This window comes from Arvicanthis niloticus, chromosome 21, assembly GCF_011762505.2.
Source record: "Arvicanthis niloticus isolate mArvNil1 chromosome 21, mArvNil1.pat.X, whole genome shotgun sequence".
NCBI lineage: Eukaryota > Metazoa > Chordata > Mammalia > Rodentia > Muridae > Arvicanthis > Arvicanthis niloticus.
Genome location: NC_047678.1, coordinates 25,514,458 through 25,537,732, shown reverse-complemented (window position 1 = coordinate 25,537,732; position 23,275 = coordinate 25,514,458). Strand labels below are relative to the sequence as shown.

At 41.5% G+C, this 23,275-nt stretch overlaps 1 protein-coding gene across 7 annotated transcripts in view; it reads left to right on the top strand.

Moving 5' to 3' along the window:
* The window catches only part of Nek11 (NIMA related kinase 11), a 221,282-nt gene that overhangs the window by 63,153 nt on the left and 134,854 nt on the right, over positions 1 to 23,275 (top strand). For all 7 annotated transcript variants that reach the window (XM_076917996.1, XM_076917994.1, XM_076917995.1 and 4 more), the window contains 4 exons: positions 7,900 to 7,964; positions 9,124 to 9,250; positions 21,944 to 22,093; positions 22,202 to 22,280. In XM_076917996.1, coding sequence (XP_076774111.1) covers positions 7,900 to 7,964; positions 9,124 to 9,250; positions 21,944 to 22,093; positions 22,202 to 22,280 — 421 coding nt within the window. The remainder of the gene's footprint in view (positions 1 to 7,899; positions 7,965 to 9,123; positions 9,251 to 21,943; positions 22,094 to 22,201; positions 22,281 to 23,275) is intronic.

Below are 23,275 nucleotides of genomic sequence, written 5' to 3'. Positions count from 1 at the left end.
GAGGATGTCCAGAATCACCATCTTCACCTCACAAAAGGTCACGACACTGGGCAAACTGCTCAGCATCTCTGAGCCTTGTTTTCCTCATCGGTAAACCAGTAGCAAGGATTGGACTGTCACTGCTTGCTTTATAGGACAGTAGGGAATCCACACTGTGATCTTACGTGCTTAAGTAACTTCTAGAACATTGCTGTTTGTGCTAATAATTAAATAAGACATAAGGCACTGCCAGGAGATGGTTTAAACCTTCAATCATACACGGATGTGTGGTTGACAAGGATCCAGAGCATTTGTCACATTATTTGTGGGGTGCCTGTGCATAGAGACTCTTTGGGGAAATGTATAATGGAATTTTCTAGACTAAACATGCAAGTAGTGGTTATATTCCTTCGAGCTGGACAGAGATCAGTGATGAGACCTTTTTGATGCAGACCACAAGAATATAGTGAGTATGCTGTTGCAGACCTGCATTCGTGTTTTCTCTGGCACTAACACAACGATCAAGTTATGGAATCATATCAATGAGGCAGAAGGGTAAAGAAACCATAGTATGTCTATACATAATGGGGCTAATTCAGACATGGTGGAGAACCATGTGTCATTTGCAGGAAACTGGATGGAATCAGAGATAATCAAATCAAGTGAAACCACACTTAACACATAAACAATACTGTATGACCTGAATGACTCTTCAATATGTAATGTAGAATGAAAGGCGGGTGTAGATGGACACACACTGTTGTGTGATTGTTCAAATCCAAGCTCAAACCAAGGTGCATCTAACTGATGGCGAGTCACAGTAGTGCTTACTCGTGGGAGGGAACTTTACTACACTAGGCTCAAAGAAACGGTCTGGGTACTGGGATTGCTCTGTATGTAAATTAGGGTTGACAACTATGTGGGTGACACATATGTACAACTATATTAAACTCAGGATTTATGCATTGTAGGGTGAATTGCAGAAAAAGGTGAGTGTCAAGAACAGTGGATGTATACTGTGTAGGAGATCAGAAGAGGCATCATTCCACTCTAGACAGTAGGGCTTCTTGAAATGAGTGATATTTAATTTGACCCAGGGTAGGTTTTGAGTGTGGCTAAAGATGGGTCAAGCACTTCTCAAGTTTAAGGAACAGATTGACCAGACAGAGAGAGAGAGGGGAGAGAGAGAGAGAGAGAGAGAGAGAGAGAGAGAGAGAGAGAGAGAGAGAGAGAGAGATTGGATAATAGTCCATTTAGAGTGAATGATGAGTGGGTGAGTGAGTCTGTTGAGAATGCTCTTGAGGTGAAGGCTTGAATGGAGATGTGGACAGAGAGAAGTTGGGGCCAAGAAGGGCCTTGTTTGTAACATGGATGGGAGATGAGGTAGGAGCCTTTTGAAGTTGTGACCAGAGCTTGCTTCAGGAAGATCAGATGACAACTTATGGAAGAGAGAAGGGGTGGGAGAGAGGGAGGGAGATGGGGAGAAAGAGAGACAGAGACTAGACGGAGACCTAGAGATACACAGAGTGACTATGAGACAAGGAGAGATGGAGATGGGGAGCTGAGTTACTAATCAGAAACCTTTCATACTGTCCATGGGAGAGGTTATAAGACCTGGGGCAAGGCAGCAACATCAGGGAATATCTGGGGAGGATTATGAGTTTGGTGACCTGCAATGACTGAACTTGAAATTATGTCAGTATGTTAAACATGATAGAAAGTCAGAGACAGGGTCCTGGGCTGGAGGGGACTAGTGGAATACTCATGTACTATTCTTGAGGATCCCTAGGGCCATTGGAGACAGGTATCAAAGATAAACTTGAGGTTTGGGTCTGGGAGAATGAGAGGCTGGAAACAGTCCTGCTGAAATTCATTGTGAGTATGGCAGTCAGAACATGGAGGGGGTGATGAGAGAAAGGAGTTTGAAGTGAGTCTTGAGGAAGCACCAGGGCTTGCATTTGTTTGGATTCCTATAGTATTAAAGTCCTGAAACCAAGATTGGAGTATAGTTTGCTTAGAAGCTGTGCTGGTTTGAATGAGAAGAGTCCTTATAAGCCCATATATTTGATGTTTGGTCCCTAGTTGGTGGAACTGTTTGGGAAGGATTGGGAGGTGTGGCCTTGTTGGAGGAGGTGTGCCACTGGGAGCGTGCTCTGAGGTTTCAAAAGCTCACGCCACTCTGTTAACTCTCTGCCTTATGATTGTGTTTTATGGTGTGAGCTGTCAGTTACTGGTCCAACACCCTGCTCACCTGCCTGCTAGTTCTTTGTTCTTGTTTGTTTGGCTGTTCTAGTGAACTGAACTCAGGGCCTTGCTAGACAAGTACTCTACTGCTCAGCTATGATCTTAGGCCTTAGAATAAGGTTTGTTTGTCAGAGACAAGGTTTTCCTGTGTAGGCAGTCCTGGCCTCAAACCTCCATTTCCCAAACACTGGGACTATAGGCATGTACCCTTGTACCCATCTTCAGATCGGCTTTTAAATGAAGTAGTGCTGTGTAATATTTTTTAGTTCATTAATATATACTATACTCTTTTTATCAGTTTTCAATATTTAGTTAATTTCAGGCCAAAGACAAATTTCCTTTAGAAAATAAACTTGTTTTAAAAATGGGTAAAATTCCAAAGAAATTGTGATGTTAGAAGCCACAACTATTCATAGTTCAATAAAAGCTGCCTGAGACTATGCTGCTCAAGGTTATTCCTGCTGAAGGTGGGCAGGATGCTAGGGTTACATATTGGTAGCTGAGGAATGTGGGAGATCCTGAAAGTCTACTCTATGTATCTGTTCATCCTAGTACCCATGCCCGAGGATCAGCTCCTGTCAAGACTGCTTTGCTCCTGACTAAGGGAAAGCAAGGGCAAGTTAGAGCACCATTCATCACTCCTCAGACACAATGACTACCCTGTCTGCTCATGTCCAATGGCCACAGTAAGTCACATGGCCAAGCCCAGTGGCAGATGCCCTTACCTCCCCAAAGAAGTACTCATTGGAAGGCAGAAAATACTTGAATACAAGAACGCAGCACATGCATACACAGTATTTTTCTCAGCTTTGAACTGTTTCCAACTATCACCAACTAGAATGGGTCTATGGACATTATTTATGCTTCCCGTGTGTTCTGTTTTATCTATTGGTGTATTTTGAAAAGTAACAGAGATTGTGTACATGTTAATCTGGAGGATTACATTGGAAACATACATGCACATGAGAGGTTAGACTTGCTACCTTTATAGCCAATGCCTCAGTGCAAATTAAATGGTTAATTTTATGATCTCTGGAGTGAGCAATGGGACACCCAGTTTAAAATGCTGCTTCTGGGTAAGTCTATGAGAATCTGTGTGTGAGAGAGATTGGCCCTTGAAGTAGTAAAATAAGTTCCTTTCTATTGTGAGTGGGCATTGTGCCACCCACTGAAGGAAGGAGGAAAGTGCCCCCTTCCCTAATTCTGACCTTGGACAGGGATTTACATGCTGCCTTCCCTGGGGCTCAGGCCTTCAGGCACAGATTCACACCCCTGGCTTTCCTGGACCTCTAGCCTACTAGTGCAGGTGACAGGTCTAGAGCACAAGTCAATTCTCACTTCTGTTTGTGTGGAGAACCTTGACAAATACAGTATTCTAGAGAAGACAAAGACAACGGTAGAGAAAGTAAGATGGGTGGGGGACAGAAGAAAGGAAAAATTGGCTCTTTCCTCTGGAAGGTTCCTGTACTGTGTTTTAATTTAGGTTGTTTTTAAATTTGGAATACTTGGAGTCTGTAGCATATGGCAGGTGTGTAAATGAGGCTGCCGAAGCCTGAGAACATTCACAGCCACTCAGCTGTCTTTGAGAGCACTGTACAGAACTCCTTCCTGTTGGGGGTGTCAAGCTTATTATCCCCTGTTTCTCAAGGGAAAGTGGAGCAGCCCCTCACAGTGTGCTCAGACTTGGTGGTCTTGAAATGTCATTGATGTCAGTGCTTCCCCAGGGTGGGAGAGACAGGCTGGCGCACATTCCCTAAGGTGGCCTTGTTATCACCTACCTACCCACACGTTTCCTGAAGGTGGCTTTGTCACCACCTAGCTACATTTCTCAGCCAGCTTGCAGAACCGTGGTAAGGGATCTACATGAGTGTCTAAAAGGTGGCATGAAATAGTTATTTCCTGAGGAGGGTACCTGCTTGGGAATCTATGTAGTATATTTGCTTGAGGAAGGAGGCGACCTTCCAAATCTTGGGAGATGGAAATGCTGAGCTGACTGTGGTATCACTCTGGTATCTCTTGAGCCCCGCCTCCCCCCATGTCCTCTTCTCGAGGATGTCCTGTGGTCAATTCCTGTCCATGCATCTTCACACCAAGTCAAGCAGACTTCTAATGTGTTGGCCATAGCCAGAAAGTTTATAGAAGGACTTAACTTCCACCTCTTGACTCCAACACAGGGCCCACAATCAAGTCACAAATAAGGAAAGTCAAACAGGGGCCTTGGAGTTCAGGATGGGGTTGCATGGCAGAGGAAGGAAGGAGCAAGAGCTTTCCAAGCTGAGCATCGTCACGGAGTCATTGAGTGGGTGGGACCTCTGGGAAGAAGAGTTTGCAATGCAGTGAGACCCTGCCTGGTCAGATAGATAGACCTAAAGGCAGGGAGCTAAGGCATCAGAGACTGTTTACATAGGACTTAAGGTGAGGTGAAGACTGAATTGTTTGTGCCTTCTATGTGATCTAGCTTTATGCTAGCTCTCTGCTTTTGTAAGCTTTTTTTCCACCCCAGGAGAGGATTTGGAAGCTCCGGGGAGATGGGGGAATGGAGATAGGAACTCTAACATAAATTTGGCTACAAACAAAATGCTGCTAAATCTTTACAGAGCACTTGAGTGCTATGGCTCAGAAGGAAAGGGGTGTTCCACTTCCGTAGATAATATTTGGGGGTTACTGGATTGAGAACTATAAGAGATACTTTGGGACCTCTAGAGTAAAAAAATTGAACAGTCTGAACCGTTTGTTACCTTGTTATTTCTTGTTTTTTTTTTTTTTTTTTTTTTTTTTTTTTGTTTTTCGAGACAGGGTTTCTCTGTATAGTCCTGGCTGTCCTGAAACTCACTCTGTAGACCAGGCTGGCCTCGAACTCAGAAATCCACCTGCCTCTGCCTCCTAAGTGCTGGGATTAAAGGCGTATGCCACCACCGCCCAGCTATTTCTTGTATTTTTAAAATACTTTTAGAGGAATTACTGTTAGCCCAGTGTATCCTAAGACTTTTTATTGTAGGACCCATTTTGCTTAATGTAACCACGGAGTCAGTAAATCACAATTTTACATTTTCCTCCATAGCTTGACAGCTGGCCTGTTACATAAAACTTCCTGCTCCATCAACACAGAGACAACCCACCGGAGACAATCCATGTTAGAATCTGTGTCCCAGCGTATTCTGTGCGTTAGTCTTGAAACAGCATAGTGCTAACTTACACATTTTATGTCTTTGTATGTGAGGAATAATAATATATTACTATTTGTAACTCATCACCTACCCATCCAGGTACTAGATAACTTTTTTACTTATCCTAATGTCCTCTGGCATGCCCCCTAGATCATTATGACAAAGGCAAATCCTTAGACTCTCTGGCTCCTTGCATGCTTACAGCTCCAGGAGATCTGACTCCACCTCCTTGGATCTAGAATCAATAGGGCCAGCATGAAGAAGCCTGGGTGAAGATTCCTTTATTTGCAAGTAACAGAGGTATCTCAATCAATAGAAAGGACTCTTTATTTTGCTTTCCAGGAGGACAGTTCAGGAGTTGGTTAACTGAGCTGACTCAGCAGTGTCCTCTGGGCTTCAAGTTCTTTCTGCCTCTAGTCAGGCCTATTCAGCATGTTCTCTTATAGTTGTCAGAATGTCTGAAGCACTACCCTGCGCCACCATTCTTATAACAGTAATCAAGGTCCAGAAAGTATAAAGGTGGTCTCTTCCCCACATACACAGCACTCTTTATCTTTTATAAGAACAGAGACATAAATAAATAAATAAATAGATAAAAGAACAGAGAAATATCTTCTACAGGCTTTTGTTGTATGACTTTTCTTGGGGAGATATGAACAAAGGTTTATCCCAGATAGGGTACCAACAAGAGGTAGTGAACCGGTGAGCTTATTAAGGTTACTAATAAGATCGTGGGTGACTACAAGGCAGCTTCATCACTCAGAAGCCCACCCTACCTGGCTGTTGACTCACAGAGGCCGCATCCCTGGAGCTCCCTGCACAACTTGCAGACAGCTGCACTGGATGGAGTCTTTCGCCAGCATTTGCACACTGCATTATGCAACCTTGAGGGAGCTCATGAGGCTTCTCAGGCTGGCTTCTTCTGCTTTGCAGTATGTATCTCATTTCTACCAGGTCCCTTCCTGGTGTGACAGCTCATTTCCTGTTAGCACCAAATGACCCTCCCCCATGCCCTTCCCCTGTTGCCCAGATGTGTCTGTAGATGTCACTGTTTATTTACTGAAGGACATCTTGTTTGCCCTTATACTTTAGCCATGGTAAATAGAGCTAGTATAATCCTGGAGGATTAGATGTGGATCTATAACAATGTGTGGTGGGGTTAACTCAAGACATATTTTAATTCTGAGCTTCCAATTTCAGAGCTTGCATTTTTTCTTAGAAGGTCTATTTGGCAGTCTCCTTTGACAGCATCTTCTCTTTGATGCTTCTATTTCAAGTTTTCTCTTGCACCTTTTGTAATTTTAAGCATCTAAGAGTGTACTTAGCATCTGTATCTTATGTGGTTGTCTGAAACATTCAAGGGTCTGGTAGCATTGCATATTCTCTGCTGATTCTTAGCCTACCTTCACTTCTGCTGGATGAGCAAAGGATGTTAAAAATTGAACATTAAGTTGTATTCTCTTGGCTCAGGGTCTCTATGATCACACAGCTATTGCATATCTGAATCCCTACTCTGAGTGAGTATTGTCCTCCTCTCTGAACTAGCATAGGCAGCTTTCCTAGGTCATCCCTTCACTGTCTGCAGGAAACACACATTCTACACTTATGGGTGTGTCCCTGTTACACAGACTTCATGTCTTCTGCTGTGACCATTATAGCCGGTCCAAATCTATTTTTGAGTCCATCTCGTTCCCAAAGGCATTGAGGAGTCAGCACCTATTGTCTACTCTGATTTTCAAATTATTTTCCTAGAACACTTACCCAGGGGATTTGCTACATCATGAGCTCAGCTCATGAGAGCCTATTTGTGAACCTTGTTCAGCATTTTGGGGTCCCCTATAGGAAAACATTTTCATGTTGTCTGGTTCTCTCAAATTCAGAAATAGAAGTCTTAGTGGACATTTCCCATACTGCTGTCATAGAGCAAGAGTCAATAAGTATTTACTGATTAGCATTATCAATAGTGTTGCCTTTACAAAGTGTAAACAGTTTGGTACTAACATAGTATAACGTTTTGTGATAACTTGCCCATCAACTGAGGGTGTTGTTACTGGACGTACTGCTATGTAAACCACACTACCAAAAAATCTATACAGCCTGGGCTACACAGAGAGTTCTGGACCAACTTGAGTTATAAGATCTTCTCTCACCTTATTCCAACAGACATAGAGCAAAACCAGCCAAACAAAACACTCCACACAATCTGACTTTTTGAAGCAGATTTAAAAAGCAAAACTGAGTGAATGTTCCTTTCTCTCTAAAACTTCCCTTTATGAACTCTTCTTTCCTTAGAGAACGGAGAAATGTCCACTGCTTAAAGAAGTGTAAGCTGGATATGTAAAAAGACACACACACACACACACACACACACGTGCACATACACACATGTATACACATGTACATATCCTTTCATATATAACTATACCCTTGACTTTTAATTGGGTTTAGTTTTCTATTTTTTCGTGATATTTTATCATCTTTTTGTTTGTTTGTTTTTTGCCTTTTCCAGGAGGATACTTCATCGAGACTTGAAATCAAAGAATATATTTCTGAAAAATAATCTACTCAAAATCGGTAAGATGTTTTAAATGTCTGCTCTGAAGCTCCAAGCAAGTGCTGCTCCAGCAAGCAGAAGTATGTGGTCCAAGCTACTAGCATGGACATTATCCAGCCCTGGCTTCTTTGGAAGTTATCCAGCTCTGGCTTCTTTAGCCTTTGCAAATATTTGTTCTTACCTAGATGAGACCAACAAATCCTGGTTATTTTGTTTGTGGTTATCTGATATAAATTGAAATATAAAACACTTGCTATTTACTGGTTGATTTAACAGGTATGCTATAAAATCCTAGGCTTTACCAGGCTCTTTGTAAGCTGAAGGTTCCTCATCTATTTAAAAGTTTTTATGATTTTTATGTGTATGGGCCTTAGGCTTGCATGTATGTTTGTGTACCACATGCACGCAGTACCCATGGAGGCCAGAAGGGATCATGGGATCCCCTGGAACTGGTGTTAAGTTTAGTTATGAATTGTGGGTGCTGTGGATTGAACCTGGGTCTTCTGGGAGAGCAGCCAGTGAGTGCTCTTAGCTACCAAGCCATCTCTCCAGCTCTTCTCACTTACTTTATCAATAAATAGAGGCCATACATAATTTAAATGGTGCTAGTATGGCCTCATTAATATTTAGTTCTTTAGAACTATACTTGAGCTCAAATAGTTACTGAGTTGTCTCAGCTTCACATAGGATATTCCTGGGAAAGAAGAGAATACAGGTATGTGACAAATTAGAGAAGCCAGTCGATTCAAATTTCTGTATGTATATTCATGAACAGTTTAAATTTTTAGAAAAGTTCTCTTTGTTATAAAAGGAGATCAAACTCTGCTCTCTACAGGGGAATTTTCATGTCTTCACATATAGACCTTCCAAAGCCTCTGCTGGTGATCACCAGACTTCAGTAGCCTAATAACGGATTATTCTGGGTTTCTATAATCCCAGAAATAAAGACTCTGCGGCTAGATGATTCACTTTCCTCATCACGTCTTCTTTCTCCTCTAAAGCACATATGTTTAAAGCTATTGACCACCGTTATATAATTTAAACCATCCCTTGCCTTTCCCTTTAAAATGGCACGAGGCACTGCATAATAAATGATGAAGTTAAATCAGTTTTAGTTGTTAATTTTCAGAGATGTTTTTGCTGCTTCAAATATTTACGCCAATTTACCACAATTCCCAGGGGATTTTGGAGTCTCTCGTCTGCTAATGGGTTCGTGTGAGCTGGCTACAACTCTAACCGGGACTCCCCATTATATGAGTCCTGAGGCCCTGAAGCACCAAGGCTATGATGCCAAGTCTGACATCTGGTGAGTAGACAGTGCTGGCCCCAGTGACTTCCTTCTCTGCAGCCTGAGAGATCTGTCCACACTGGTGTGAAGTTCGTCCATTTACTCTATCCACTCACTTTGTCCCTTTTGGCATTTGAGTTGTTCTGCAGCCCGAGGGGCAGGAGCACATGCAGCTTGTTACGCCCTGTGAAATGCATTTCAGAGATTCTCTCTGTTCATAGATGATGAGTTGGCTGGTTTAGATTCTGTCGTTCCCAAACCACAGGGGAAAGTTCTTAATGTAGCCAAGACATTAAATTTTGATGTGCTCTGGCTAGCCTATTAAATAAAGCATCTGTAATCCTAAAGACCGTGCTTTATTTTATATTAAGGTTAACTCCCGGCTCTGTGGGGAATATGCTGCTTTTCTGCATTTTAAAAGACTTTTACTAAAGATAGTGAATTTAGGGGTAACCTACATTTACCATTCTCTGGGTTTTCAGTGATGGAGACATCTGTGATTTTTTTCACTTCTATGGTGCTCTCGTATCCAGGCAGAAGCTGGGTGGGAAGATGCCTCAGTCTGTCCTGCTGTGAGCAGCAGGCCTTAGCCAGGGAATGCTGGTGCACTTTGAAAGGACCTTACATAATTTTCAGCATTCAAAAGTTGAAGGACAATCTAGTTGAGAGCTTGTTAATTAAGTAAATAATTATTATATGCAAATCAATGTTAAGTAGTTCTGAGCCTTCAAAGACAAGCAATGTAAAAGCATGTCCACATTTGTTTTTTAAAGATGAGGAGGTAGAAAATGACCTTTTGTGTGGTCAGGGGAAACAGCTACCACAGAGCCATTGGCCTAGGGTCCTTTTAAGAGTTGTAATTTTTTGTTGACGTTAGAACCTCCCATGGCAGAGAAGTTGTCAAGATTTGATTTATCTCCCACCTTCCACAGAAAGCCCATCCCTTCATTTCAGTTCTGTGATTGTTTTGAGATTCTCTGCTGACTCTTGCTCTCGCCAGGGTCTCTCATCCTAGAGGTCCAATCCAGTTCATCTATCACTTTCTCTTATCCTTTCCCATGTGCACACCAAAGGAAAAAAGAAAACTCAACTAAAAAGCAGAAGGGGACAAAGGCATGCCACCAGGAGCAACTGTCTCTACATTGTTTAATTGAACACTTACTTTCCTCTCAGCACTATGCAATAACCTAGATATAAAAGCAGTAATCCTTGCCTCTTGCTCCTTGTAAAGAACCTTGCTCCACTGGTGATCCTTCTCCAGCTCAACTGTATCAGTCCTGGGCTTTCCAATGGCAGCTATTACCTACCTACCTACCTACCTACCTACCTACCTTTCTTCACACTTAATTTAAAACACATTATGGATTATAAAATAGATTCAAATATATAATGTTTCTATGACTTATGATTATGTTATCTAGAGTTATTGCAGTGTGCTATTTGATTAAGGACATATCAGTTCAGGAAGCTATTGTGTAAGTTTCAGGAATGCTGTCTGGCCATATACCTAACTCCTTTATAGCGCATCCACACTCATTTGCCAGCTCAGAAGGATGCCTCCTAGGTCATGGAGGCAGTGGAACCCCAGGGGAAACAGAGCCACTTCTTCACTCCTTCTGTGCCCCGGCCACTTGTTTACAAATTGCTCCTTATATTACATGAGAAATCATAAGAGTATCAAGCAGTATTCCTGTGGTGGTTTGCAGCTTCAAAAGTACCTGATACATACAGAATCTATCCCAGCTTTAGACCAGCTCCCTACTGTGATTATAAACTACTCAGCAAGTATGAGCTGAGAATGTATCATCATCTTGACCCCAAATAACCACCTTATTATGAATTTAGTAATTACTTTGCTTGTATCTAAATCAAAACAGGCTTATCTGGTAATGAAATTTCGGCTGCCAAACCTAAAGTGGAAGGGAAATGGGAGAACTATTAATTACAGTGACAGATAGAGAAGTATGCCAAGTGATCTTAGGGAGACACTCAGGAAAATTAGATTTCGTGAGGCTGAGAACCCGTCTGTACCTTGGAGTGGGTGGCATCTATGTCCTGAGGAATGTTTTGTGGAAACTGGGAGTACATATGAATAATTTATCAATGCTTTGCTTGAGTGTTAATAGTGGAACATGCCATATTTATGATGCTTAAAAAATTAGTCTAATACTGATTACATTTTCATCTGTTAACACTTGCCCATATGCAACTCACCTTCCTTCTGTAATCTATTAGACCTACCTAGATTTGATTATTTATAACATTCAAGTACAGGAAGTTGCTCTCAAAGGTTGACTTGCTTCTAAAAGCTGATAAACACATATTTGGAAAGTTACAATAATAAGGGCCACCAAGGACAATGCTTTGAATACAACTGGTGTGTATAAGTGTTTGCTAAAAAAAATGTTTTCTTCACAGGAGTAATATAAATATGACTTATGTTCCTCAACCAGTTCTTCAAACTGATCTAAAATACAAATAGGTGGCACATACTTTTCAGAAGAAAAAGGACATCTTTTTGGAGTGATGGTGCTGTAGTTAAGTGGAAATGAAGCAGTACCTTAACATCGATTTTATTTCCTTTGTGAGAGTCAACTCGGCTGCTCTCTGTTTTGGGGCCGTGTGTCTGTTGGGTGTTTTAAATGGGGAGAACAGTGGTGGGAATCACAGTTATATGCTTAATAATGGATTCAGGCTTTAGTGGTCTCAGAAGGCAAGCTTAGCTACAGGTGTTCTAAAACAGAGGGACCAGGACCTATCTGCTCTGCCTGGCCAAAGGATGTATCCTCATTGGAGAACAATAATTTACCTATGCCCGTTTCCCTATAAGGCATTCCAAACCCAACAGCCTGATGTTTAACATATACAGAAACTGCTCTGGTTAAGGGCAAGTGAAACGGGCCTTTTGTACCAGCATTTTCTTCAGCAGCAACTCAGAAGGCCAGGGGATGTCAGTTGCTGGCACAGGAGCCCCTACTGATTTAGCTTATGTCTCTGCTTCTCTTTTCTTCACCAGGAAACTACACATTCCTTCCCAGACTATTTTCAGTCAGAGGGGGCTTCAGGTTAAAGTACTCTCTGCTCCAAGGTTCTCCACCAGTTTCAGGGCTGTAGACTGTGCCCAGTGCAAATGGGTATTACCTAATGCCAGGGAACAATCCAAGGCTATGCAGAGCACCTCACTGTGGGAAAGATTTCACTCCCAGTCTTTAGAACTGCCCATGTTACATTGGCTGAAGCAAGTCCCATGGTAAATCTAGTATCACCAGGGAAGGACGTGCCCACCCATACGTGAAGGGAAAAGGAGCACATGGAGAGAACAGTCACCCTCCCAGAGGATCCATCTTGTAAGGATACCAGACTGGGCTGTAGCAATCGTGCTGGAGTTGGGGGAGGTTGGGACAGGTGAAAGAGAGGTAGACTTTTCTTTAACCTGGCACAGTCTTCTACTTGTGATGTTTATTCTATCTTAACAAGCCCTGGGAGACCACATAAAACGAGCAAGGCAGCTGGAGTCATAGCCATGATCTCCGTGTGAAGCAGTTTGAGTCACATTAGCAGTGGGGCTGTTGCCAAATCCTTAAGGCAGCAGTGGAGTGGATAGCTGTCTGGAATGGACAGATGACTTACTATTTGCTACCAGCATCTTCTCTGTCATAGGTGAGCGCTGGCACCGTCCTTCCTGGACCTTCTAGTTTATATTGAATGCTTAGGTCTGGCCTCAAGAATATCTGAAGATGAAAAATAGTTTCTTTCTCTTCTAGACACTCTTTCTTAAGTCATTCCACTATCTTGTTTCCATTTTTCCCTGGCTATTGGCCTTGATCTTTCATTGGTCAAATTCCTGTAGAGGACATGGTAGTACCATGGGGATCTAAAAGAGTCAGATCATCTTCAAACTCTAGAAATTATGGAAGAGAGTATTTGGGGCTTTTACAAAAAGAAGAAAATTCACCTAAACCCCATTTTTCTATAATTATTTATGTATATGAATGAATATATCTATATATCTATATCTATATCTATATCTATATATTTCTTTTTCTTGATCACCAGTTTCAAGTGCTCAGTACCCCCATGTGGCTCTCATTTGCAGACATATGGAGCATTTCCTCAATAAAGGGACTTTCATTGGGTTGTTCTGAGCTACTCCCCACTCAGCTACTTCAGGCTTTATCCTCATTCTTATAAACATCCTGCCTTGGGCTTGAGAAAGCTCCTGCTGGTTTCAGCTGCTAGTCAGTCAGTCTCTCTCCCCACTGCTCTCCCTCCTCTCTCTCTCTCTCTCTCTCTCTCTCTCTCTCTCTCTCTCTCTCTCTCTCTCTGATATTTATCCCCCTCTATCTTTCTCTGTCTCTGTCTCTTTCTCTCTCTGTTTCTGTCTCTCTCTGGCTGCCATCCCTCTATGTGTCATCTGCCTTATATTTTTAGAGTAGGCTACACCAGCCCTGGGGACCAGCATGTCTCCATTCCTCAGCACTGGTATTTCAGGCAGGCTTTTCACCACATTTGCAGTTTGTTTTTTGGTTGTTGGTTTTGTTTTTGTTGTTTAGATGTAGGTCCTGGAAGAATTGAACCTGACTGGGTCCTCGTGTTGATGAAGCAGAAGTTTTACTGACTGTGCTTTCCCCCAGCCCCGCTGCTGCTCTTAAATAGACTGTTGGACTCTCAGATGCACATCTGGCACATCTGGGCCTGTGCTTTTTCAGGTCCTATGCTAACTCCATCACATTCTTCCCTTGGTCTCTCCTCACATAGATGACAGACTCCTCGGGGTATTAGCTCTACAGTTTGTCTTCATCCACTTGTAATTTGAAGTTCAAGGTTCCAAGTTCTCACTTAACTGCTGAAAATAAGGGGAATGAGGTTTTTGCTTTTACTACCTAGCTTTCCTCCTTTAAGTGGAAACTCTGACAATCCAGTAGCTGCATTCCCTCCCCGGTGCTCAGGATCGGCCTTGAACATACCTCTCTGTATGGGCAATGGGTAAGAAGCTTTGCCAGGAGTTGTAGTGCTCTCTAGGCTGTGGTAAACTCCCACGGTATAATATATGTCTTAAGCTCTTCAAGTAGCCAGTGTCACCTGTTTTATCTTTTTAAGTTTCTTTGTACTTGGGCAATTTATGCTAATATTCAGTTCTAAGTAAAAAGATGTTTAGGTTAGTATGCACCAAAGGCAGATCCACTGCGCTTGTATTAACTTCGTATTTCTTTATACATTTAACTGTGGCCATTATGTATACTTTCTAAGTTTTAATTTTCTTTTTGAGAATTTTATCCATGAGCACTGTATTACGTCATTTCCATCCTTCCTGCACCCCCTCCAACTCCTTCCTTGTAGCCCTGCTCTCAAGTTCATAATTATTAGTGTGTGTGTGTGTGTAAAACCCACTGAGGCCATTTGTTGCTCTTATTTGGGATTGGTTAACCTATGAGCAGGTTAATTGTTGGATTGTTTCTTCCCTTCAGCAGCCATTGATCTCCTGGAGTTGTGTGTGTGTGTGTGTGTGTGTGTGTGTGTGTGTGTTTACTGAAAACATCAGAATGCCTCTCAATCACATCAAATGAAAATATTACCTAACAGATAACAACGATTTTCCAGCACTGCTGGGGCAGGTTTCTGCTTAAAGGTCTGGCAGATCTTTAAAGAGGTAAATGTAGCTACACAGAGACAGGCAGTTGTCATTTCATTTGCAATTCATTAGCAGGCCATGCTTCAGAAACCCTCCCATAAGTCTAGCAACTTGGACAGATGGCAACTTGGGGGATATAGGGTGGAATATGTCTCACATGTACCTGATTCCACCTTCTTCTTCATTTTGTACAGTGTGATCCCTTGAGGACAGATTTGTTTAACTCTTCAAAGTTGGAGGTATTTGGGGTAAAGAAAGGAATGAAAGACTCTGTCTCTGTCTCTCTCTGTCTCTCTCTGTGTCTCTGTCTCTGTCTCTGTCTCTGTCTCTCTCTCTCTCTCTCTCTCTCTCTCTCTCTGTCTGTATGTTTGTGTGTGTGTGTGTTTCTAGTTCTGCTTCCCAATACTGGTGCTTTCTCTCTTCAAAAGGATAGAAGTTAAGAGATGATATAATAATTTTCACATAACAATATTTGGTTAGAGGTTGGAGAAAATAAAAGCATAGATACATGCAGAATAAACAATGTACCTAGGTGATAGATTTTAAAATACATGACTGGGCGATTAAGACATCTTTGACTCCAATCACATTGTCTCATTGCTTCACTGGCATCTACTTACTCCATGCCCATTTGCTGGAGGAAATGTGTCACTGGGGCACTGGCTTTGGAGTTTCAATGCTCAAGCCAGGTCCAGTGTCTCTCTCTGCCTGCTGCCTGTGGTTCCGGATGTAGAACTTCTCTTCAGCACCATGTCTGCCTGCGCTCCGCCATGCTGCCCACCATGACAGTGGACTAAACCGCTGAGGTGTAAGTCAGGGCCAATTAAATATTTTCCTTTACAAGAGTAACAGTGTCTCTTCACAGCAATAGAACGTTGACCAAGATGAGAGAATGTTGTTCCCACCTGGCCCTTCCGATTGAGGTGGGATGTGTTTGGCCTTGTTCTTTCGACCTGTCTTTTTTTTTTTTCTTTCGACCTGTCTTTTTTTTTTTTCTTTCTTTCTTAAAACCTTTTATTTGTAATGTAACACGTACTGATTTGTTTTTGTCTGTTTTTAGCCATTCTAGGAGCATGCAGAATTACTACCCTGGAGTGCTTATTTGCATTTCTCTGATGTCTAATAATGTTGAACATCTCATGAGTTTTGATCATTTAGTATCTGTTGAAGTTCTCTCTCTCTCTCTCTCATATCCTCTCTCTCTCATATCCCCCCCCCTCTCTCTCTCCACTCATATGAAGTGTAGTTTACCTTTGCCTTAATCAAGCAATAGAATTTACATGTCTGTATTTGAGAACAGTTCTTTTCTGTCCCATCAGAATCTTTCTTTCATCTCTGTCAGTACCACATTCTTAGAAGGAACACATTGTTAAACCAAACTGGTTTTGTAGCCCTTCATTTAAAGTTAGAGTCATCTTGTCACTTCCTGCATAAGAAGAAAAACCAAGAAAGATTCCAACCACCAATGCAGGAGGTCTGTAAATCATTTTAGGAGAAAACAACATCTTCCTCTTAACTGAATCTTCCAGGGTGAATGAATCTGCCTCCCCTCTGCCGATCCTGTTCTTCATTAACTTCCCACATCACTATATTGTGGCCAACACTGGAGGATCTGGCACACCTCTTACGAGATTTGTTTATAGATATGTGATATTTTGTGATGTTGGTGTAAGTGGCACAATTAATTTTATTTTAAGATGCTCTTGTTGCAGAGTTAGTGACAAGAATGGCCTTTGTATCTAGCAGGCTTGCTAAGTCCACTTATTTCCAAAGGCTTATAGAGTCTTTGGGCTTTTTATGTACTCAGTCATTTTGACACAATGAGTTAATCTTCCTAGATGACTTTTAAGGTATTTTTTCTAGCCTTATTGTCCTAGGTAACACACTCATTTCCTGTAGTACAGATACAGCATACTGATTCTTATCTTGATCCCAATCTCAGTAGGAAATTGTAAAATTTCAGTATTTTACCAATAAGTGTATTTTTACTATATATTTTAAAACTCTAAAAACAGAACTAAGGAAATTTCCTCCTGTTCCCATTGTGCCATGTTTTCTTCTTTATAAAGCTACAGATGCATTTGACCACTGTGAATAAAATGCTTCTTCCCAATCTGTTAAGGTGATGTTACAGGTTTTCTTTTTTTCCTATAATGAGGCAAGTTTCATTGATTGACTATTTAAACACTAGATCAATACCATATGCCTAAAATAAAATTTCTTGTTAATATGAACCTTTTAAATATATCATAACATTCTATTTATGGGGTGTGTGTGTGTGTGTGTGTGCAAGCATGCATGTATCTTGCTCACATCTGCCTCCAACTTTCCTCTCTGACTTTTCTCAGGTACCCCACACCATGCCAATGGTGCCCCTTTTGGTAACCTGTGGTATCTAATCAGGGCTGCGTGTTGGAATGCTGATTGGTGGTGTAGTCTTGATGCATTGCATGTAACTATAGCTTTAGTGAATCTGTGTGGGCAATGGCCAGGCCGTGTCCAGACGACAGCGTTTTGCAGCTCCCTTCCCAGTGCTCAAGCTCTCACCTCCTGCCTCCCTTCTGTGACAGTCCCCGAGTCTTGGTGTGTGGTTGACATAGGTAAAACATTTAGGGTTGAATATTCAAATTTGCACTCTGGGCACTTATGAGCCTCAGCATAGCTGGTGTCCACTGTAGAGAGAAGCTAAGATCCAGGGCAGCATTGCTTTATGCTTACAAACATAAATGTTTAGAAGACAATTTGGCCCCCAGCAGTGGTGGCACATTCCTTTAATTTCACCCCTTGGGAAGCAGAGGCTGGTGACTCTCTGTGAGTTCAAGGCCATCCTGATCTATAAAGTAAGTTTCAAGACATCCAGGACTACACAGAGAAGTCCTGTCTTATAAAAAGTTGACATGTTTCACAAGTCTATTTAGGTGTATTTAGCAAATTATTGTCTTTTTGTTACCTGCTGTTGATCTTTAAAATTTTACTTCATGTGATTTTCTTTCCCTTTTGCATACAAAGCACTAAGTTTCCTCATAACATTTTCCCCTTTCCCCATTTCTCCCCCACCCAGAAACCCCCTACTCCTGTTTCTATGAGGATGTGCCCCCACCCACCCACTCCCACCTCCCCACCCTCGAATTCCCCCACACTGGGGCATGCAGCCTTCATAGGACCAAGGACCTCCTCTCCCACCTATGTCCGACAAGGCCATCCTCCCCTACATATACAGCTGGAGACATGGGTCCCTCCCTATGTGCTCCCAGGCTGGTGGTTTAGACCCTGGGAGCTCTGGTTGGTTAGTCTTGTTGCTCTCCACATGGGGCTGCAAACCCTTTCAGCTCCTTCAGTCTTCTCTCTAACTCCTCCATTGGGAACCCCATGATCAGTTCAATGATTGGCTTTGAGTATCTGCCTCTGTACATGTCAGGCTCTGGCAGACCTCTAAGGAGACAGCTATATCAGGCTCCTGTCAGCATGTACTTCCTGACATCCACATCAGCATCTACCTTTGGTGACTGCACGTGGGATAGATACCCATGTGCAGTCACCAAACTGGACGGCTCCTCCTTCAGTTTCTGACCCACACCTTGTCTCCATATTTGCTCCCATGAGTATTTTTTTTACTCCTCCTAAGAAGGACCGAAGCACCCACACTTTGGTCTTCCTTCTTCATGAGCTTCATGTAGTCTGTGAGTTGTATCTTGGGTATTTCGAGCTTTTCAAAGAAACTTTGTTTCATTGATTCTGTCTCCTACTTCTTCAACCCTAGCATCCGGCCCCTGTTTTGATTTTTTTTTTTTTTAAATTATCAAGCTTGATCATAGACTTAAACCTCTATTTTTTTTTTTTTTACATATCTAGTACTTTTGATTTCATTAGCTTCATTCAATAAGCTTTACTGTTTAAGACTTTTTAGGTGTATATTTCTTAATTCTTAAATAGTTGGAGATTTCTTCCCCCTTCTCCTGTCCTTCTTTTTCTGTTTTAATGTCTAACTCTTGCCCTGTAGCCAGAGCATACACTCTCAAGGTTTTGATTCTTGAACTCATTGAAACCTGCCTATGACCCCGTGTATTGTTAGTTCTGATAAATAGTTCATTAGTTCTTGAAAGTAATATGAATTTTGTCATTATGGCAATTTGTCCGTTTGATAATTGTGTTTATTTTCTCCCTCCTTACTGACTTTGATGTCTTTGTATTCTGTTAGCTATTGAGACAGTTCTGAACCACATGACTGAGCATTTATTCTTACCTTTAACTCTAATGTCTTTTACATACATACACTTGATACATATACATTTAAAGTTATCATATGCTCCTGATAGCTTTATTTCTTTAGTAATACGTCATCTTAAACTTAGTAGTTGTTCTTCCCTCAAAGCCTGTGTTCATCTATTTGAGTATATCTACTAGTAAGTGTCTGCATGACCTACCTTTGTCTTTTGAATTTGTATTTATTTGTGGAGAGTTGGTGTGTCATGATGGGCATGTGAGCTCAGAGGTCACCTCCAGGAGCTGCTTCTCCTCTACCATGGTCACTACAGTTAGACTCCTGCCGCCAGGCTTGGCAGCAAGGCCTTCCCCGGCTAAGCTGTCTCCCTGGCTCTGCATTCAATCACTCTGTGAACTTTCTCATGTGCAGCTAGATTCTCAAGGTTATTTGGAGAGCAGTGGGTTTTTTGATGTTGTTGTTAGCTTGTTTTTTTTTTTTTTATTAAATCCAGTCTGATAAGCTTTTTAAAATTGAACTATTTACTGTTGTCCTAGCCTTCTGCCCCCCCCAAGACTGTCCTTTGGGATAGAGGGTAAGAAGGCTCAGAATCAAGGACATAGACTACAGGAGCCAGGTGAGAAGCAGAAGCAAATTCATTTATTGCAGAATTGCAGAGTGCCTTTATACCCTCCACCCATGCCCCATTGGTCCATAACTGCTAGCTCCATGTAGTTGGCACCATCTGATTGGTTGTTCTGTCATCATTTGTCTCCAGGCATCAGGCAGATTTCAGGGTTAGTAAATGTGGAAACAACTATTGCGCACTCGCACGTGTGGGCCACCAGTCAGAACATGCTGACTCATTCCTCCTACATTTTACTGTTAAATTTAGTGTAACTATGTTTGTATTTTATCTTATGTTTATGCCCTCTATGTCTCATTTCTTTCATTTTTATTATTATCTCTTTCTTTCCTTTTAGCTTAAAATTTTGTAGTTTGATTTTCTTTCTCCTCGTTTCTTTTACTTCTATGTTATCCTTCAATGATAACTCAAGAAAATACAATATGCATCCTTATTACTGTCTAGTAAAAATATCATTATAACTTCTTTTCACTAGCATGAGGAACTGAAAACATGTCACATGTCTGGTTCTCTTCTGTCTTTTGTCTTATTCTTGACCTAAACTTGATTGCACACAATGTTTAGACCCAACAAGATACTATCAGTATTGTTGTGTAGTAAGAACATTCATTTATACATATCCACAGAGAACTCTGTTTGATGCTATTTGTCAGTCTAGTGTTGCTTGTTCTAGAACTCGTTTAGTGCTTTCCTGCTGGCAAGAAACACTCTGTTTTTATTTTTCTTAAAATGTCATTATTTATGTGAAGAAATTTATCTTCTTAGATGCTAAAATCTCAGCATATTAAAATTCCTATACGAGATACCATTTGGTATTCTTATAGATGGACCCAACATTTGAGCTTCACATTGACCTTGGGGCTCTGTCAGTCCTGTGTAAGTGCTCCTAACATTGTCTTTTTTTCTAATAATATCGAGCATTTAGAAGAAAAATGCTTTCATTGAAGAGTCAGTTCTCCTGTTTGCTACTGTGTGACCTTGATCAGGTCACTTAGCTCCTCCCAGCCAGTTTGTCTATGAGTTGAAAAAGAAATTCAATATTGGCTCAGTGTCACTGGGAAGTTTGAGTTCCTGTTGTGCTGTGACAGAGATGAAAGTGCTTTGTGACCAGCCAAAAAGCATTAGTGTTATCAAGTGCTTATTGAAACAGAGACATTTTCAGTGTACATATTCAGAATTCTCTTACATGCATGTACTTCTATAAGAAACTACAGACTAAATTCTGTTTGTGTTTATTTTTATATATCCTCCCCTTTCTAAGCATTGTGTTAAAAGTTACAGAACATATAGCTTATGAACAGCCCATCATAAACTCATGATCTTCATCTTTCAGACAACCACTATGAAAAGGGAAATCTGGCTGTTGCATAATTCACAATACCCATAAGATTAAAAAAAAAAAAAGCCTTTTTTTTTTTTTTTTTAAATACTGTGAGCACAAGGAAGACTCTTTCATTTTCTGTATAATGTGAGAACATTAAGCACATGTTCCTGGCAGCTCAAAGGGTACCACTTGGCATGGTTAATGCACCTCAACATTGGGCTGCTCTCTGGTTTGATCTCCTGTTTCATGATCCCCAAGGAGAATTATACATTTTAATGTGAGTTACAAGTAGTTTCTCTCCCACTCTACTTGCAAATGGATTCTATTCAGAAACTAATAAATAATGCCAGCCTCTCTTTCAGCAGACACAATACACAGCAGAGGGCAGGTCCGGCTAGTAAATTAAAAATTCGTTTTGTATGCATAACTTTTAAAAGCTACCTTAGGAAGGTAACATGTAACCTCATTTTGTTTTTCTTTCATAAAAGCTCATTTAAAAATACCCCATTACATTAATCAGATTTTGGACTCTTTACCCTGCACAGATATCTTGCTATTGGACTGTTTATTTTTCCCTTGGAAAATATAATATTCATATTTCTCTCTGTGCTTCATCCTTTTATAGGTATTGGATTTGTGTGCTGTGTGCCTGTGTGCATGTGAGCATGCATGCACGTGGTGTGTGTCCCTGTCTATTTGTCTGTCTGTTTTTCTTTTGGACAGGGTTTTTTGGTTGGTTGGCTTTTTTTTTTTTTTTTTTTTTTTTTTGTAAATATGTAGTCTGTAAACAAACTCAAATAGATGTTGATGCATTGTGGTTAATGCTGTAATATCTCTGAGGCTTTTCATGGGCAAATTTTAAATGGGACATTTGTTCTTTACTTAAATGTTTTGATTTTTGTCTGCAGGTCACTGGCATGTATTTTATATGAGATGTGCTGCATGGATCATGCATTTGCTGGCTCCAGTTTCTTGTCTGTGGTTTTGAATATCGTTGAAGGCAACACACCTTCACTCCCTGACAGATATCCACAAGAGCTAAACACCATCATGGAACGGTATGGAAGCAAGTGTGAAGCAGAAACCATTTGAAGTTCCGCTACTGTGTTTGGAGAAACTTAGGTTTTTGTTCATTTGAAAAACCATTTTGTCTTTGAACATTACAGCATGTTGAACAAGAGTCCTTCATTGAGACCATCGGCTGCAGAAATTTTAAAAGGCCCTTACATGGAAGAACAGCTTCAGGTACTGGCAATGAGAATGGTGTAGGGCCTGACAGTCTGTGACCTTAGGCCATGCTGTGGGGCTGAGAGGCAGGGAAGAGTCAGTCAGAGAGGAGAGCAGGTTAAGGAAGAGAAGAGGAACACTAGGGAAACCTGTTTGCAAAGGAGGTCACACAAACCCTGCTTCCCTGATGCCACCAGACATGGAGGAGAGTCAGGGCGCTAATTTTCTACGTAAAACCATTATCTACCCAGTGGCTCTGAGGTTGACAGATCTTACCTGAACACTTTGAAATCCATCCCTGTTAGGTCAAGAATGTACTTCAAATAATATGGAAATCTGGGATTTTCATGGGGCTGTTATTACTCCCTCCTTTGTGACAGGACTTTGCATCTTTAATTGGTTAGGTATTTCTTTGTTTTCCTCCACATTAGAGAGCTTGATTAGACAGAGGACCTGCCTGGGTGTAAACTGTTCTCTCTTAGGCTTTTTATCTTTTATGGCCTCTCTGGCTTTTGCTATTCTAACCCCTCGGGCTTGTTCCCTGGGTTAGGAATAGCACTAAGAGGAACTTCCAGGTGACCCACCTTGTAACTGGTGCCAGCTTTTCACCAGGAGGCCAAGATCTGAATCCAAGGAAGAAAAGATAACAGTGAGGTGTGGCAGCCAAAAGGCACAGTGCTGACCCTGGGGAGACTGAAAAGAAAGGGGCAGGCGTGGTCTTCTGTTCTGAAGTTTGAGTAAGAGTTCAGTAGCTAAGGAAAAGTACCAAAAATAAAAATGATAACAAATACAAAGGAGACTGAGCATTCTTTTAAAAAGAAAATAAGAACAAAGGAGGGGGAGGAGCTTTGGTGGCCAGAGGCATAGATGCCATCTTAACACTGGGGCAGGGGTGGGGGCCGGGTAGCCAGGAAAACAGTTTAAAAGGAGACTTGAAGACATGTCAGAGCCTCCAGAACTGGAGTTACAAACCTGCGTGAATCACCATGTGAGTACTGAAAAGTAAGCCAGTG